General features: G+C 49.8%; 2 protein-coding genes across 2 annotated transcripts; both read right to left on the bottom strand.

Moving 5' to 3' along the window:
* Positions 1-1,280: 1,280 nt before the first annotated feature.
* Positions 1,281-5,774, bottom strand: ETH_00010475 (uncharacterized protein; the record flags this gene model as incomplete). The annotated part of the gene is made up of 6 exons (XM_013376969.1): positions 1,281-1,387; positions 1,674-1,727; positions 2,142-2,376; positions 2,611-2,730; positions 2,978-3,301; positions 3,519-5,774. The coding sequence occupies 6 exons, from the start codon at positions 5,772-5,774 to the stop codon at positions 1,281-1,283; spliced, it is 3,096 nt and encodes a 1,031-aa protein (XP_013232423.1).
* Positions 5,775-11,867: 6,093 nt separating this feature from the next.
* On the bottom strand, positions 11,868-12,419 carry ETH_00010480 (uncharacterized protein; the record flags this gene model as incomplete). Its single annotated transcript, XM_013376970.1, has 1 exon — positions 11,868-12,419. One exon carries the CDS (start codon positions 12,417-12,419, stop codon positions 11,868-11,870), a length of 552 nt encoding a protein of 183 aa, XP_013232424.1.
* Positions 12,420-15,654: the final 3,235 nt, after the last annotated feature.

A 15,654-nucleotide genomic window follows, 5' to 3' on the forward strand; every position in this document is an offset into this window, starting at 1 on the left:
CCTACAAATAGCCAATAGACTGGAGAAGAGAGAGTTTTTCAAGGCTCTCACCGTATGGGTTTTTCGAAAACTTCCCACTTCTGAAAGCCATAGAGCTGAAGGTTGACAGTTGCACAGCAATCTCGAATCGACTGGAACGAGTGGCTGGCATGAGGCAGGCGTTGCCATCAACAGGTGAAAATAAAGCTACCAATTGTAAGCCTGTGCATGTAGCTGACTCTGGAGAGCCGTCGCACTCAGTTTGCCACAGCTCAAAGTTAAGGTAAGTGCACTTACGCTCAATATATAGAATATATAGGATAGAAAAGAAGCGTCTGAGCACAGCTAGCTAAGTAGCTAGCTAGCCACCAATCCAGTTACAGGTGAAATGGTGTAATAGACGCCGAAGAGCAAATATAAAGAGAAGAAGGGTTGTCTGCACTAAACGACCAAGAAAGATTTTGCGGTACAAGGGATACTAATAAGGAAAAGCATGCACATCATCGGATGGTTCAAACACACGTCTATCAACAAAGTGCCTCTATGACGCGCACAGTATTCAACATAGATGCAATTCAGTGTGTGGGAAGCGATCTTCGCAGTGCTGTCTCCAGATTGATTAGCTTCAACAAGATACAACCTGAAGGACTCTTCGGAGCAACAAGAAGGCCCACAAGTTGGAGAACGCAAGATACCTTCAGTGCAGGAATAATTCTTCGTTGAGACGCGACTGAGACGCCGTTCTGATGCGCGCGCACAAAAGGCAATTAGAGCTAAAATACTCCCTTAAGGCTGGACCACAGCTCCGGCGGCGCTTTCTGTCAAGTTGGCTCTGCCGTCTTCTCTATGCCCGGCTGTTCTGTGTGCTTGCTTGCTCACGTTCATATCTCTTTTTCCCTGTGATATTGCGTTCTCCGTAAGTCAAATATCTTTCTTTCCCAACTACTTGCCTAAACACTTTTCAGCCTGCCTGTCCTTCTCTACCTTTTTATCACTCGCTCTCCGTCGTCCACCTGATCCCCATCTATTATTCCTCACTTCTGCAACGGTGGATGCACTGTCACCCCACTCACCCATTGCAGCATATCTCCCCTGTCACCTTGTCACGTGTGTGGTTGTTCCTCGCTCGCTGCTCTACTAATCTCGTCCTGTATAGTTCTTCAGCAAAAGCCCATCTCTATCAAAATATATGGAGCGTTTTGTGAAATGCGACACAAAACTGCCACATGCAGTACCAGTAGCAAAACAGCACATCCGCCAGGAACCTTATTTCTCATAGGGTTCTAAAGCAAGTTTTGCTTTCAACGGGTATATCTGGAGCGAAACCAACCAACAATCCGCTCCGTAAAACCCGTCGGTTGCTGCTGTTGCTGCTGTGCAGCAGCCGCAGAGGCGACGTCCAGTGGCCCTGCATAAAACCCGCCAAACACGATACGTATTGCACAAGTGTTGCAAGCACAAAAAACATGTTGCCTCTATGACTTGTGCTGCTTTGCAAGTTCAGTAGAAAGCCATACGAATGACAACTACGAAAGCTGCTGTAGCAGTGGAAGTAGCAACAGCACGGGAGACAGCAGCAGCAGCGCCCTCGACAGTTGCCACCCTGTGATGGCGACGGCACCTAGCAGCCTGCAGCTACATCTGCTTCTTGCCGATGCTCATTATGCTGATACATCTGCGCATGAGAAACTGACCATGACTCGTAAGGGTTTGAATTTTGCTGAATAGTTGCATGGCACCGCCAACAACTGCAAACAGCAAAGCAAGAGGGGAAAGCGGAATTAGTTTAGTGCAATAGGAATAAGGAATTAATAAAATGTGAGGCTGCAACAGAAACAGTAGCTGCAGGTGGAACTGTTGTCGTTAGTTGCTTGCGACCGTTCATCTTAGCTAAGGTCTCAGAAGTGGAAGCAACACGCATTCGAAGGACAACAGCGGAGAAGGAAGCCGCAAACAATGCCCGGCAAGTCTCCTTCCCACACACGAGGGAGACGACAACATGAGGCAAGCTCATGCTTATAAAGGTATGGAGATGAACAAATAAGCATAACGTCTTTCTGGCAAGCAAAAAGATGGACAGGAAGCATGGAAAGGGGTTCTCCCTTTGGTAAAACGGAAAATTGGAAAGGGCCAGGGATCCGCAAGCGCAGCCCGAAAAATACCTTTCAGAGACTCAGTCTTCAGACTGCAGGAGCGAAGCCCCCTATAAATGTCAATAAGCAGCTGCTGCGCCTCTGAAGAGCTGGTTGCTGCTGCGGCGGCCTCAGCAGCAGCTGTTGCTGCCTGTGGATTGCTGCCGCCAACACTGGAAGCTACTGCTCTCGCTGCATTGGTCAGCCTCAGCTGTTGCGTTGAAGCCTCCAAAAGGAACAGATGACATTGCAACAAGACTAGCACCTGCAAAACACAAGCAGCAAGCTATATTGTCCCAAGTAGCAGCAAGAGCATAGCGCACGCAGCGGGAGCACTACCACTTTTGGCTGCTGTATAGCACGCTGCATCATAAACTTGTTTTTGTCACGCAGTAGTACGAATTTCTCCGAGTGCCCGGAAACGATTGGGCGAATTGAGCAAAGACAATGCCGGCTGTGAGGAGAGTAGCAGGTGCAGCTGCTGCGGTTACAACCTGACCTGCTCCGCACTTAGAGCCGCTACTACGTTCGCTGTCGTCTTCTCGTCGCTTCGGCGAATGAAGAAGGCGGTTGAAGACTCATACAGGCTTGCAAGAAGAGCATAAAAGCCCCAACGAGCCTGAAGCATACAGTACCAACAACGAAAACTGTTGAGCTGTCTGCAACGACAAGATAACAGCTGAGGTTACACCGTCACCAACAACAACGGAAAGTGCAGCAGCACCTGCCAAAGCTGCTGTGCCAGAAACTCTTGTTCTTGTTGACACCAAGAGGTGGCAAAGGGCACGATTCGTGAAATATGCAGCGCAGTGCAGCGGGACTGCAACATCAACAGCACCACCGGCACGGTTGCAGAATTGCAGCACCTGCTGGTTGCTCAAGGCGGGATCTTGCAGGCACCGCGCGAGTATTGCAACGGCAAGGACCAAACTATCAGAGTGCCTCTTCTCTATCGCCGGTGCGTCCTCCTGGGAGCATGCCTGTTGCTGTGAATAGTTCAATTCTGATGCTGGAGCAGCGGATCCAGACAAGATAGCGTGCGCGGTACCCTGAAGCATTAAAATTGTCTCGCTGAGGACCCTCAGGAGCTCCGGATAGCAGTTAAACGAGTTCATAGTTGCTGCTGCTGCGTCTGTGTCACTTGCACCCGGTCGTGTTTTCGCCTCTGAACTGGCGTTGCTTTCGTTAAGCTGCAGCAGCACAATAGCGCCAGCAGTACCAGCAACACAGTTTAACCAAAAAGTCACCCTTCAGCAGTCTCTTTGGCAAGGAGTGGACTGCAGTTGGCAAGGAGTGGACTGCAGTTTTTGTCACCTGCGTGACAGCTGCGCCAGCAACAGCAACAGCAGGAAATGCAAGGCAATCATCGCAACAGGAGATGTTGCGGGCCCACACAGATTGGCTTACGGATAAGGCGGCAGAAACTGCCCTGAAAGTTGTATACACGATAGCTTCCTGCAAAGCCACACGCTGGTCTATATTCTGCTGCTCACGCTGCGTAAGCTGTATTTCGAGCAGAAGGTCGTCGAGAAGTGCCTTTGCCGCAGCAAAAGCAGCAGAAGCAAGCCGGACTTGTTTTCTGAGGGAGCTAGAGCAGAGAGCGTCGGCGAGAGACGCCAGAGTAGACAATCTGCCGTTGCTGCTGAGGCTGGCATTGCAGTGCTCGTGCTGTTTAATTCTCCGATCCACTGCCAGTAGCGTAGCATCAACAAACATGCCCAGGTTAACAGCCGGCTGCAATCGCTGCTGTTGCCCCTGCATGTGAGGCATCTCCACGAGCCGCACCACGTGCTGCAGGAGCAATACTAGCTGCTGCAGATCGCACGCAGGCAGTACTTCTCGAGCGACTTTCTGCAAAAACTTACTTAACTGCTGCTGTTCCTGAACGCCAGCAAGCAGCAGCAGCTGGTGCAGCAGCCTCAGTAGCGCTGCTTCTGAGTCAGTCGTTCTTCTAACCTCTGAGCCTGCCGCCCTTCCCGGAGATGCTGCTCCGGCTGCTGCCTTTAGTCCCGCTTTTGCTGCGTCGTTCGCCGCTTTTGAGCGAAAATTGAAAGGAGATGATGGCGCTGGACGAGGCAGCTCACAATCAGGATTTTCCGAATGTGTCTGGTGCTGCTGCCGTTTTTGCTGCGCCTCTACTTCATGCCAGATTTCAAAAAAAGTTTGCTGTAGCATTGCTGTAGCAGCAGGGGTTTCGCCGTCATCTAGCTGATGTGATTCTTGCTGCTGTTTCTGCTGTCCTAGTCCCACTGTAGACCTAGAAAGAAGTTCAGCCGCCGGCTCTGCAGCTTCTTCAGCAGCCAAATCACTGCTTGCGTCTGTTTCCGACTTGGAAGTTGCTGCTCCTGTTGGTGTGTCTGCATTCATTAAACAGACTTGTCGCTCACGAAGCAGCAGCAGCGCTGCTGCTGCTGGTTCCAGTTGGTCAATCGAAGCCACTAACGAGTGTTTTTTATTTTCATGTTGCTGATGCTGCAGCAGTTTGGATAAGGCGGTGCAGACAGCTGACTCTACGCTGGGAAACAATCGCCAAAATACCTGCTGCTGCTGTTGCTTCAAACACAAGGCAGCAGCCACATCGCACCAAGCAGCAAGCTGGCCCTGCTGCATTTTCAAAGATGGCTCACTGCTCAAAGGGTGCTTCGCCGCAGCAGCCGCATGAAGGAGAAAATCTGCTGCTGCGTCGTACACCTCCTCTAAAGGGGGGAAGGCAGCACAGGAACGCAGCAGCGCCGCAGTGAGCGCAACTTGAGCACTGCTGCTGCTGCAGCCATTGTTTCGGGTTTCTTTGCAGGATCTGAGGCGCTGTGCTGTCGTCTGTTGCAGCAGTTGCTGCAGCGATTCGTCAGAGGCTTTCAGCAAGGCTTTTGCCAGCTGAGAATCCCGCAGCAGCAGAGGCTGCTGCTGCAGCAACGGCCTCAGCACGAGCACTGCAGTCTGCAGGGCCAGCTGTCGCTTCTTCTGCGCTTGTTGCGGCAGCAGCAACAGTTGCTGCTTAATCTGATACTGCTGCTGGATCCCCCCTACAATGAAAGTGTTTGGCTCGAGTAGCAAGGCTAAGTCCAACAGCATCTCTGTTGCTCTGTTGTCCTCATTATTCCGTTTTTGCTCGCGCGATTTCTGCTCTTGCTGGTATCCTTGCTTAAAAGAAAGCTGCTGCTGCGCCTGCTGCTCAATCTGCTTCTCTGCTGCAGCATAAAAAGCCTCAGCCAGAGGCACCACCAAGGACAACGGTAGCAACTGCTGCTGCATCGCTAGCAGAGCTGCATTCATACATGCAGCAGGTGCAACAGATAATGTTTCCTTTATTATCGCGAGCGACGACGCAGTCCCCGCTGCCCCGCCGACCTGCTGCTGCAGCTGCTGTTGCCATCGCTGTTGCAGCTGTTGGCGCTGGAACCTTTGACAGGCCATGATAAACTGGCCTACTGCACTTTCAACGGATTCGGTTGAAACGGAAGGTATCCTGTGGCCACTCCGCCGCAGCGGCTGTTGCTGCTGGTGGTGCTGCTGATGCTGGAGCTGTTGCTGGGTGTCCCCAGGAGCAGGAACAGAGCTGGCACTGCTTCGCTGATAACTAGCGCCAGGCAATGTGCACTGCTGCTTTCTAACTGTAATGTTGCTGCGGCTGCAGAAGCCGCTGCGGGCACGAAACGCCAGCATTTTGGCGTTGTGTCTTCACCATGCCTCGTGGTTGCAACAACTGCTGCTGTCGTTATAGCTACAGCTGGAGCGCATCTTCACAAATGCACAGGAAAAACCTTTCTTCTGCTCATTCTTGAGGTTTTCATACCTAGACGTCTACTGTTGCTGAAGGTGCCTGATGGCGTGGGGCCCCTTGCTAGTGGGACAGGGCCCCAAAGAAGACTCGTAGGGCAAAAGGTGACAATGGAAGCGACACTCCGCAAAGTCGAAATGGCAACAAAACCAAAAGTACTGCCTGAGCAGTTAAGCGGGCGTTTTGTACCACTAAATTTTACTAGTCTAGAGATGTTGGCAACTGTATGGTTAGGGATCCTGGTGTACCACAATCGAAGTGGAAATGAAGTGTTCTAGGTAGATGGCCTACCCTTACTGTAACTTGGGGGGAAATTTCTTCTCACACATTTGATTACATTATAGCTAGTAGAAAGTCGAAATAACGAAGCTCAACTGCCCTTGCGCAATCTGTTTTGAAGAATACGCCTCGCAAGGTGACCATCGGTTTCCGCATGCACGTGGGATACTCAACCTCGCTTGAATTATTTCTTGCCCGATTCGCTAGACAACCAAATCCGTATATAAAGAAGGAAAAATAAATTGAACTCCTTTTATCTTTACGTCTGAATACCCAATTAGTGTACAGAAACTGCTGTGTTTCAAAAACGAAACAGGAGCAGCATTGCTCCAACGGCTCATTAACACTGCGTATGGCTGCAGCTCTGCAGTTTTTGATGTAAGGCGCGAGGTGTTTCTCGGGGAAAACAAATAGCACATGAGCACGCAACTGAGCACGTCTTCTCCTTCTCGGCGCCGAAATGGAGTTCTTTGAGAGACCTAGGGACGTCCGGGACATCCATCTGCACCGCTAATTCTGCACGAGCTGACGAACAAGTACTTCTTAAAATCTTCTTTGTGCTTTCTGATACTTAATGTGGGCTCTCCAGACCACAGCTAACAAGTTGCCGCATCTGCGTCAACCTGTTGCTGGCCAAACACAAACTTTTGACCCGTGCGCGAAGATGGTCTCCAAGCTGAAATCTTCTGCAGCTAACTTGATTATCATCCATTCTCCCATGGTTCAAGAAGACTTTTCCTCGCTGCATTTGGGATGAGTCGTGTTCACCTGTGAACCCGTGAACATGTGAACCTGTAGATGCTTATCAGGGACAAAAAAAGCTGACGTACCAGCAGCAGAAAGTGAAAAATAGCATAACCAGTCGAGGCAGACACCGACTACTGCATAAGCACTGAAAATGCGAGTACCACCAACGTGGGTCACCTCACAAGCAACTGGCTCGACAGCCTGTCCCTCCATTCAAGCAGCTTCAGTCTTCTTTACTGGTATGCCAGATCCGTATCATGCACGATGAGAAATGGTGCAAAGCAGCACTAAAACCAAGTAGCCAGCTTGTTGGCTACCTAGTGAACTAATTGGCAGCGAGCTTCTCCGCGTGGGCTGCGAAGCGTTGGCACCCTCCTACCGAGAAAGCAAACAAAGTAAACTAGGCAGTGGAAGGCAGTGAACCAAGGGCGTATCCGAGGAAAAGGCCCGTAATATCTTGTCTGAAGAGACGATGACTCCTCCAAGCTCCTTGCACAATACCGCCCAGCGGTAAGGACATGAGAGCATCGGTGGTCTCTGTGGCAAAGGAGTCGGGGAAAAAGAATTCAGAACGCTGAATTCTTGATTCACAGAAACCAGCTGCGTTTATCTTTAAACTGTTCGTCTCTCCAGCCGGTGGTCCGGCTGAGAAGCGCTAGCATTTCCGCCAGTTCAGTCCGCAGTCCTGTAACTTGTGCAATTCCGCATATTTTTCTATTAAGCAGATATTCCAGAAAACCAGTAACTATTCTACCAAACATAAGATCCATTTAAGAGTTTGTTGTTGAAATAACTCCTTGGTCTCTGCAAGCGTTCGAAGTTGTGGAGGCGCTGGGCACCTCGTATCTGACGAATCGTGGAATGCACATTTACACAGTCAACGCTTTGACCAGAGCATACCCAAAAGCGCACGTTTCATTCTTGACGGTGAAAGGCGATAGGACGCCCCCCCTTGTGTTTGCTGTAACCATTTCTAAGGTACTCCAGGTGAAGGTGTCAGCATCTCCCGTATAGTCTCAGGAAGCTACGTTTCACTTCCAACATTAAGGGTATGTAAATGGCCCTCATAATGTAAATGGGTCTCATACCCCTTGTGGGCATCGCTGAGCGCTTCACGTGCTTTATTCGGTGCTTGCTTGCTATGCAGAATTTGTCCTCAGCCAACCTCATCGCCACATTTAGCATGCGATAGTCAGAACTTGGAAACTAGACTCAGGTGTCAGAATTCTACGTGAGGCAATAGCAAAAGGCTGGAGCTGCGTTTGGGCTAACTTTGTGGAATCAGGCCATTTGGATCACGGTTCGCGGTGTCCCTGATGCTGCTACAAAACAAATTTAGCTGAACTGGGTTTTGGGAGTCCAAAAATCAGGAAAGGCTCCAAAAGTTTCTTTGGAAAGGATTGATGATGTGCCATGAACGGTGCTCAGATTAAGATGATCCGCATGACACAGACTCGATAGGATGGACATACTTACTGCATGAAATTGTTAGACGTCTATGAGACAAAAATGAAGCGAAACCGTTCAGCACGTAAGTATTTGCTGGTTAACGCCGTACGATCCTTCCTATGGAATACCATTACTTAAGAATGTGCGCACCGTGCCACAGATGGTGCGCGTTGCCTGCACCCTCACTTGGACTTGCCATGCTGGATTTAAAAAATGCAAACAAACAAAGTAGAAATTTGCCTGCAGTGGGAACGGTGGACAATATGGCTGATCGTTGGCACGTGCACTTTTGTCCCAAATAACGGTAAAGCACCACTGCCAGCTTACAACTGCAAGCACAAATCTGCACCCCGGTCTGTGCGTTTCTGGCAGCGCGCAAGGCAGTGCACTACCAGTAATGCATGCTCAAATGCCTGAGTTTCACTTTCAATTTTGCATAGTTGTGCCCAGTTGATGCCTTGGAATGCCCATGTGAAGACGTTTTGCTCCACATTAGTTCTGTTCCGTCGCATCCAGTAGCGCTTTGCGCTGCCACATTGTTTTTCAACAGAAAAAGAATGCTGCCAATGCATCGGCATCTTTACCATGCAAATGCTGTCGAAATTCCGCCAAACAAGTCAAAACAAAAGATATCATCTGCGTCAAGATCAGCGTGTCCCTGTCCCTGTCTCCTTCGAGAACACGGAGACACCTAAATGGACGGTATGTTGTATGAGCTCAAAGCCTTCCAGCAATGCGGCGACACAAGACTTCACTCCTGATACAGCATCGTCTAATAGTCTCCTCACGGAAGGACCGTTGTATAACTGACAGGTCAGCCACTGGCCCGCAGCAGCTCCACAACCCTCACTGGCTACTAAAATAGTCAGCTCGATACCAACACAGAAAATCCACATAGTCAGCAGTGTGCAACTATCCATGATGGAGCTCCACCGTCGCTTCTCTTGTGTGCAATTCCACCTCTTGCGGATGGTGCCGCTGAGGAGCCAGACTGAGAACATGTCAGAGTACTGTTACGCCATTAGCAGAAAAAGGCCCCTTTACAATTTTCATTGCACGACTGGATGAGGCACAGGGAAGCCACTGGTGACAGTCCGTAATGTGCTGATCTATCAGAAAAACTGTCGCGCCCTGCCTAGGCAAGAAGAAACACACTGCCTGAAGGATCGTTTCCTTAGATACCGAAACCAAAGTTCCAACAGGATTTCAGGTAACTTGAATAGACAGAAAATGCAGCAAATTGTTTGCAGGCACGTGATACGGCTCCCTCGTTTAAAACTGAAACAACCAGTCTGAAATCAAAAACGAACTTAGGCGACGGGCAAGATATATGCATAGCAAGCCAATCAACAAAGTAAAGGCTAGACTTGTGCCCCACTTCCAAGCTGCTTATCTAAAAGCTTGTAGCGACGTCGCACATAGCGCCTCAAACGCAGAGCACTGTGCAGAGAGAAGTTCGCATTGCACACCGCTGCCAGGGACGTCAAGAACATGCATCCAACCATCCAGACGTTTATGTGTACCAACAGAACGCCAAATATGCTATTTACGGAACACGTACTTGCTACAATTTGAAGATGTTGCCCGAGTTGCAGTTCACCAGCTCACCAGCTCAGTCTCAGTAGCTCTCGTCAGTCCCACAAACGCAAATTACTGGCACCGACACAGCCTATTTGGGCACTGCTACGGCGTGCACTAGAAGAAACTTTATAATGGGTGAAAAGTGGGCAACATCGCAAGAATTATCCTCCCCCGCACAGCGACAGCGGCCTGGGAAAAACAGTCATAAACATACGGTGCAAGCATCCTGCTGCAGACACAGTGCGAGCAAGACGGCGGTAGGCTTCAGCGATGGAATGACACTTACAGGCTTGAATCGCAGGCAATTCTTTGCGTATGAACAAGCGCTTACCCAAGGACACAGAGGGTTTATCTGCCGAATGTAATGCGGATATTCTTAACTCCTAAGAATGTAATCCCTGTAGAGTGCGCACAGAAAACCAAACACTGCCCAGCACTGCTTGGCAATTCTGGCTCCACTTTGATTGACATGCCAGCCAATCCTGAGCCTCAGCACTCGTTCAGGTTGCTTAGCTCTTTCTGAACAGCAAGACCTCTCCCACAGGCCCTGTGAGGAAGCAACGCAATGCATTCGCGAGGGAGCCCAGACGTCCCGTCGCCATGAACCACTGCGTACCGGAAGTGCACTGGTCGTAAAAATGCTGCTGAATGCCATAGCAACCCACACCATCTGCAGCTCTGACGTACTTCCTGCAGATTGTGAAGCTCGTCAGCTGCTAGGTCTTATGGGCAGAGTAGAGTGTGCTTTTGGCAGTCAACAAAAAACGCTTCCAGTAACATGTACCATGCGAAGCTGCTTGACAATGAACCTGCAAGCGGGACATGGCATGGTAATACCTGACTGTCGAATTACGTATTCGAAATGAGGGTCCGCTGCCTAAACACGTCGTGGAGCACTGAACGCACAGCCTGTACAGTTGACAACACTAGCACTTCCAATATCACCTTGAACCCCGCAAGCAAACCAAAGAGGCTTTCATGGCAAAAGCTTTCAACAAAAGCTGTCCCTGAATGCTACTAGGAGTGAATCTACCGACCGCGCCGCACATCATCAACCCGGGAAGCAGTCAAACTCAAGGTGCAGCCGAATCAGAAAAAATGCCCGCGCAATGCAGCGTCCCACTTCAAACGTCAATCCAGCTTCGCTGAAGCATAGAGTCTTGCACCCTGCAGGCCACGAGCCGTGGATTATCTTGCTGGAGATATGAGTATTTCCATTCTATTGTGCATCATGAAGCGCATATAACGCACTCTCTGAGAATGTTCGCGGTAGCCATACTACCATTTGCCAGTATATAAGCGCCGGAGGGTAAGTTTCCGCGAAGCACAGCAGCAACGCGGGAAGCAGTCAAACTAAAAATGCAGCTAGTTCAGAAAAACTGCACGCCCAACGCAGTGTCACACCACAAACGCCATTCCAGTTCCGCTGAATCATGGAGTGTCGCACCCTGCAGGCCACATGGCGTGGATTACCTTGCTAGAAAGACGAATATTCCATCCTACTGTGCATCATAAAGCGCATATAACGCACTTTCTGAGCTTGTACGCGGTAGCCATACTGTCATTTGCTCGTAAAAAAGCGTCAGAGAGGACGTTTCCATGTGCCGCATGCCAACAGGCAAAGCGAAATACATGAGCTGATACGGGCAGCCTTCACGAGCTTGAACACACTTAAAACTATTTCGAGTAAAGACACGTGAAGAGACCACATGAAAGCTCAGAAAATCGATTCCCGAGGAGGTCGTTAAAAAGTCCACTCGCAGCCATCAAGGCGCTCCAGACTAGTTGAGTCCCAGCTGAATTGCTTCACGTCTAGTAAGCCAAAGTAATGATTGTGGACGGGACGAATTATAGCCTCAAGTGGCCGTTTGAGTCGTGCTTGACAGATGGCAATGTTTCAGCGCAACTGCAGAAGCGTGGCACTAATATAGCAAGGCAATGAATGAACGCCACCATGAAGGCGCCATGCGCCGGTCACAGAAGTGCAGTGCAGGACTTCCTCCTCCGACACTCAACTGCTGCCCTCCACTAGAAGCAACGTCGCAACGAGCACTGCCCGTGCTTGCCGAGCCCACCGCTCCTGCGGGGATCACGATTGGGAAGTAAATTTCTCTTACTTCAGGGGCTTTGGGGTCTCCGCTGGTTGGTGCTTTAGGCTCTCCCGTGACTTCAGGCTCCTCTGGAGCTCCTGCTCCTTTTTGTTTCAGGCTGGAAAGAAGTTCCCTATAGTCCACAGTCGCCAAAAATCCCGACAGAAGAACAGCAAACAACGTCAGCAGCATAATCGGTCCTGCTATGCGTCTCCCAGAAGGGACTGGCACGGGAGCATCATGCTGGCTCAGCTGTGCTCCCTCCTGTACTGGAACTTCACTGGCTTCGGGCAGCACGCCTACGCTGGGCTCCTGAGGGCCAACCGCCGCTTCAGCGACGCAAATAGTCACTAAGCACAGGGCAAAAAGCAAATGGCTGTTCATTTTGAACAAAAGGATGAAAATTGCATCAATGAGTGTGAAGCCCGACCAGTAGCCGCGGTGGAGAAGAGCCACGTTTTAACACCTATTGGAGGTGGGAAAACGATCAAACCACAGTTACAGGCAAGCACTGTGGTAAGTAGGCCCAAAAAAGCACATAAAGATGTCTCATGCAGTGCCAGCATGAAAGCATGCTGTAACATAGACCCCATTGGAGACATGGCATGGACTGTGGAGTGGGGAGAGTGACAACCCCCTGCTGCTCCACCTTTCGTCTGTCTCCTGTCGCCTGCACGGCCTAAAGGACCAAAATCGTCAGTCCCTCACTCACTGAGACAAATTCGGCCTCCGAATCTGTAAACATGTAAATTTAAGTTCCTACGGTTTATATATCTGTTTCGACCTCTGGGTCGTTTCTAACTGATTTCCCACGCAGCAGTTAGGTAGTTACGCAGCCAACGTCCCCGTCTACAGAATTGTGGCTGTTGCCCTAATAGAAAATGGAATGGCGGGAAGGGAACATTGACAGCCTCTTGCAACGTTCTAAGTGTTAAAATAACTAAATCAAAAAGATGAGGTGGATTTTGCACCATCTGAGCGTTGAAGTGTTGGCACCCGGGAAAGATGGGGACTGGCACTGGCACGCTGTGTGCAGGATAGGCTGAACCACCGAAGGTATAAGTAACTCACTCGTTCGAATTTTCTCACAATGGCATTCTAAACTTGGGGCATACATGGTATAAATGTAGCTCGAGCTGAAAAACACCGCACACTGGAAAAGCCACACAGCATTGGCATCTGCGGTGGGCTGCTTCCCAATGCTGATGGCGGCTGGAAGCAGCCACAAAGGTGGGAAAGTTATCCTGAACGCAAAGCTGAGCTTATACATAAGTTTTTCTTATATGCCATTATGGTTTCGGGAAATTTTTCGCCAGCTTGCCTCGGGCTGATACGCCCGCCGTGATGTCTGCTGCAGCCGCATTCGGATGCTATTGCTGTAGTTCCTGGCAGTGCTGTTGAAGCTTCAGGACTTGCAGCTTGTGCCGCTGTGGAGACTTGATTATGCCGTGGGCGTATTCTCACCTACTGCTGGTTCGGACTCTGCCGCGAGGTCTCCTGCTGCAGCGAATTGACGCAGCCGCATATTCCCTGCTGCTAGTGTTACAGCAGTTGCTGCTGATTCGGCAGTAGCGCCTTAAGAGGTAACTGGGTGTTGGCAAAGTCGCACTTTGTTGATTCGGAATCATCTCTATGCGAAATTGTCGGTGCATTTATACGCAGAGAGAGAGGTCTGACGCATCGTTGACAATTTTCAGTAGTTAACGTAAATGCATGCATTGCCTGGCAGCCAGTTAGAGGGCTGAATTACATACAGGATTCGTGCTCCATACAGCACCCAAATATGCAAACGAATTAGGGTTACAAGCTCACCTCCAGACGAGCAACGAAGACCAAGTCTGGTCATCGATACTTATCGTAGGCGTTTGTTTGGTGATCCCTGTCATTGGCATTTACGGTTCGTGCTTCATTTAGCATCCATGGAGTAGGCGTGCAGGTCTATCGCTCTTCTCTCCCTAGCTTGTTACTGCGAGCTTCTACTGCTCATGAGTCTTACAAGTCGCAACCCTGTCATTAGATTTCAGAGACCCCATGGTCTTATTGGCTTCTAGCTGTTCATTGTTCAAGCCGCCATACGCAATTCTTTCTGTGACTATTAACAGTTTGTTTGCCAAGCACTACCAGCCGAGGTGATGGAGGAGACGACACGCCGTCCCAGCCAAATATGTCTTGATAGCCCGGGTTAGCAACAGCTGCGTCAGTTCTGTTGCCGCTACTTTGAAAGAATTGGCTAGCAGACTCTACATGAGTCGCGCCTACTACTGTCCTTGTCCTGTACATCGGGGGTGCGAGGCGTGTGGGCTGCGTTCATAACTGAACAATGAATTCCATGAGCTTCAGGCCCTTCACCCAATGAGGCAAGTGCCACTGGGGGTCAGTGGACGTCCAGTAAACTCTACAGCTTCACGGCTGAATGAGCAATCGCGATAAAGCTTCTAAGAGTTGACACAGAGTTTACGCGCAGCAACGGACGCTTCAGGCACAGTACGAAACTTTGTGGGGAAACGACGATACTCTGACGTCGAACTGCGGATAAGGGTACCCAAAAGCGACACTGGACACTTGTAAAAGAGGTTCTCAAATCAATGCCTGCTGTACCAAACGCTGGATTGAGCTTTGAGGCCAGCGCTCTTGCCATTTTTCTATGCAAGGGTACAGGCCTTTCAGCAGTAATAGACTCGTTTACTATGGAAACTGGTAAGAAAAATTCTTGAATCAACGCCCTGCTGTACCAAGCGCTAGACTGAGCTTTGCGGCCAGCGCTCTTGGCATTGTTATCTGTGAGCATACAGCCCTTACAGCGCTAATAGACTTGTTTGCATTGCACGCCTCCATGATAACAGTTCGAGTACATCTAGAGAAATTCTTTCGCCCGCTTTGCCTCCTCTCGCGGCATTTAACATTGTTTTATCACACTTTGCAGTGGTCTCACCTTTCGTTGAGTTGTTAGTTCTTTCTGCTCCGTTGTCCACAATCAGACGCAGTCGAGTTGTTAGTGCTTATTGTTTCGTTGTCCAAAATCAGACGCACTATCACAAGTGTACGGACCTAGCTAGCGGCTTGCTCTCTTGCCCATCAGCGCCCTCCTCAAGTTTCTACACAGTGCAACATTTTCGTGGTGCAGCACAATACTACATGACAACAAAATCGTTCCTTCAGAGGCAGATCCTCGCTCGAAAACCTAGACGTGAAGCAGGTTTCTTTGTGTGCGAATTGCCCGCAAAAAAGGAACAAAAAAGGAAATAAGACGCTCTAGCTGTAATTTTCAACTCGAAACTGTTAGCTGTGCAAACTATTACACTTCAGTTTTCCAGGCGCAATATGCTGCCTAGAAATGATAGCATTTGATCTACTGTGTACAGGTCAAAGCAACCTGCAGCAACCGTTGCAGAAGCAACCGCAGAAGCTGCGGTACCTGGCCATTCGCCTCAAGGAACAAACATCAAATTTCGGAGCTCTGTCCAGAGCTACTTTGTTCAGTGTTGCAAGCATACAAAGAAAAATCGTACCCACTATCTTCTACTTAAAAGCGCGGGAAATAGCTATGTCAAAATTCTGGAGTTCTTTCGGGCCTTACGCCCATTTGCCAATCCAAAGGGCTGGCTAGCCGGCGAGTGCG

Source organism: Eimeria tenella, genomic scaffold (assembly GCF_000499545.2).
Source record: "Eimeria tenella Houghton genomic scaffold, Eth_scaff43, whole genome shotgun sequence".
Lineage (NCBI taxonomy): Eukaryota > Apicomplexa > Conoidasida > Eucoccidiorida > Eimeriidae > Eimeria > Eimeria tenella.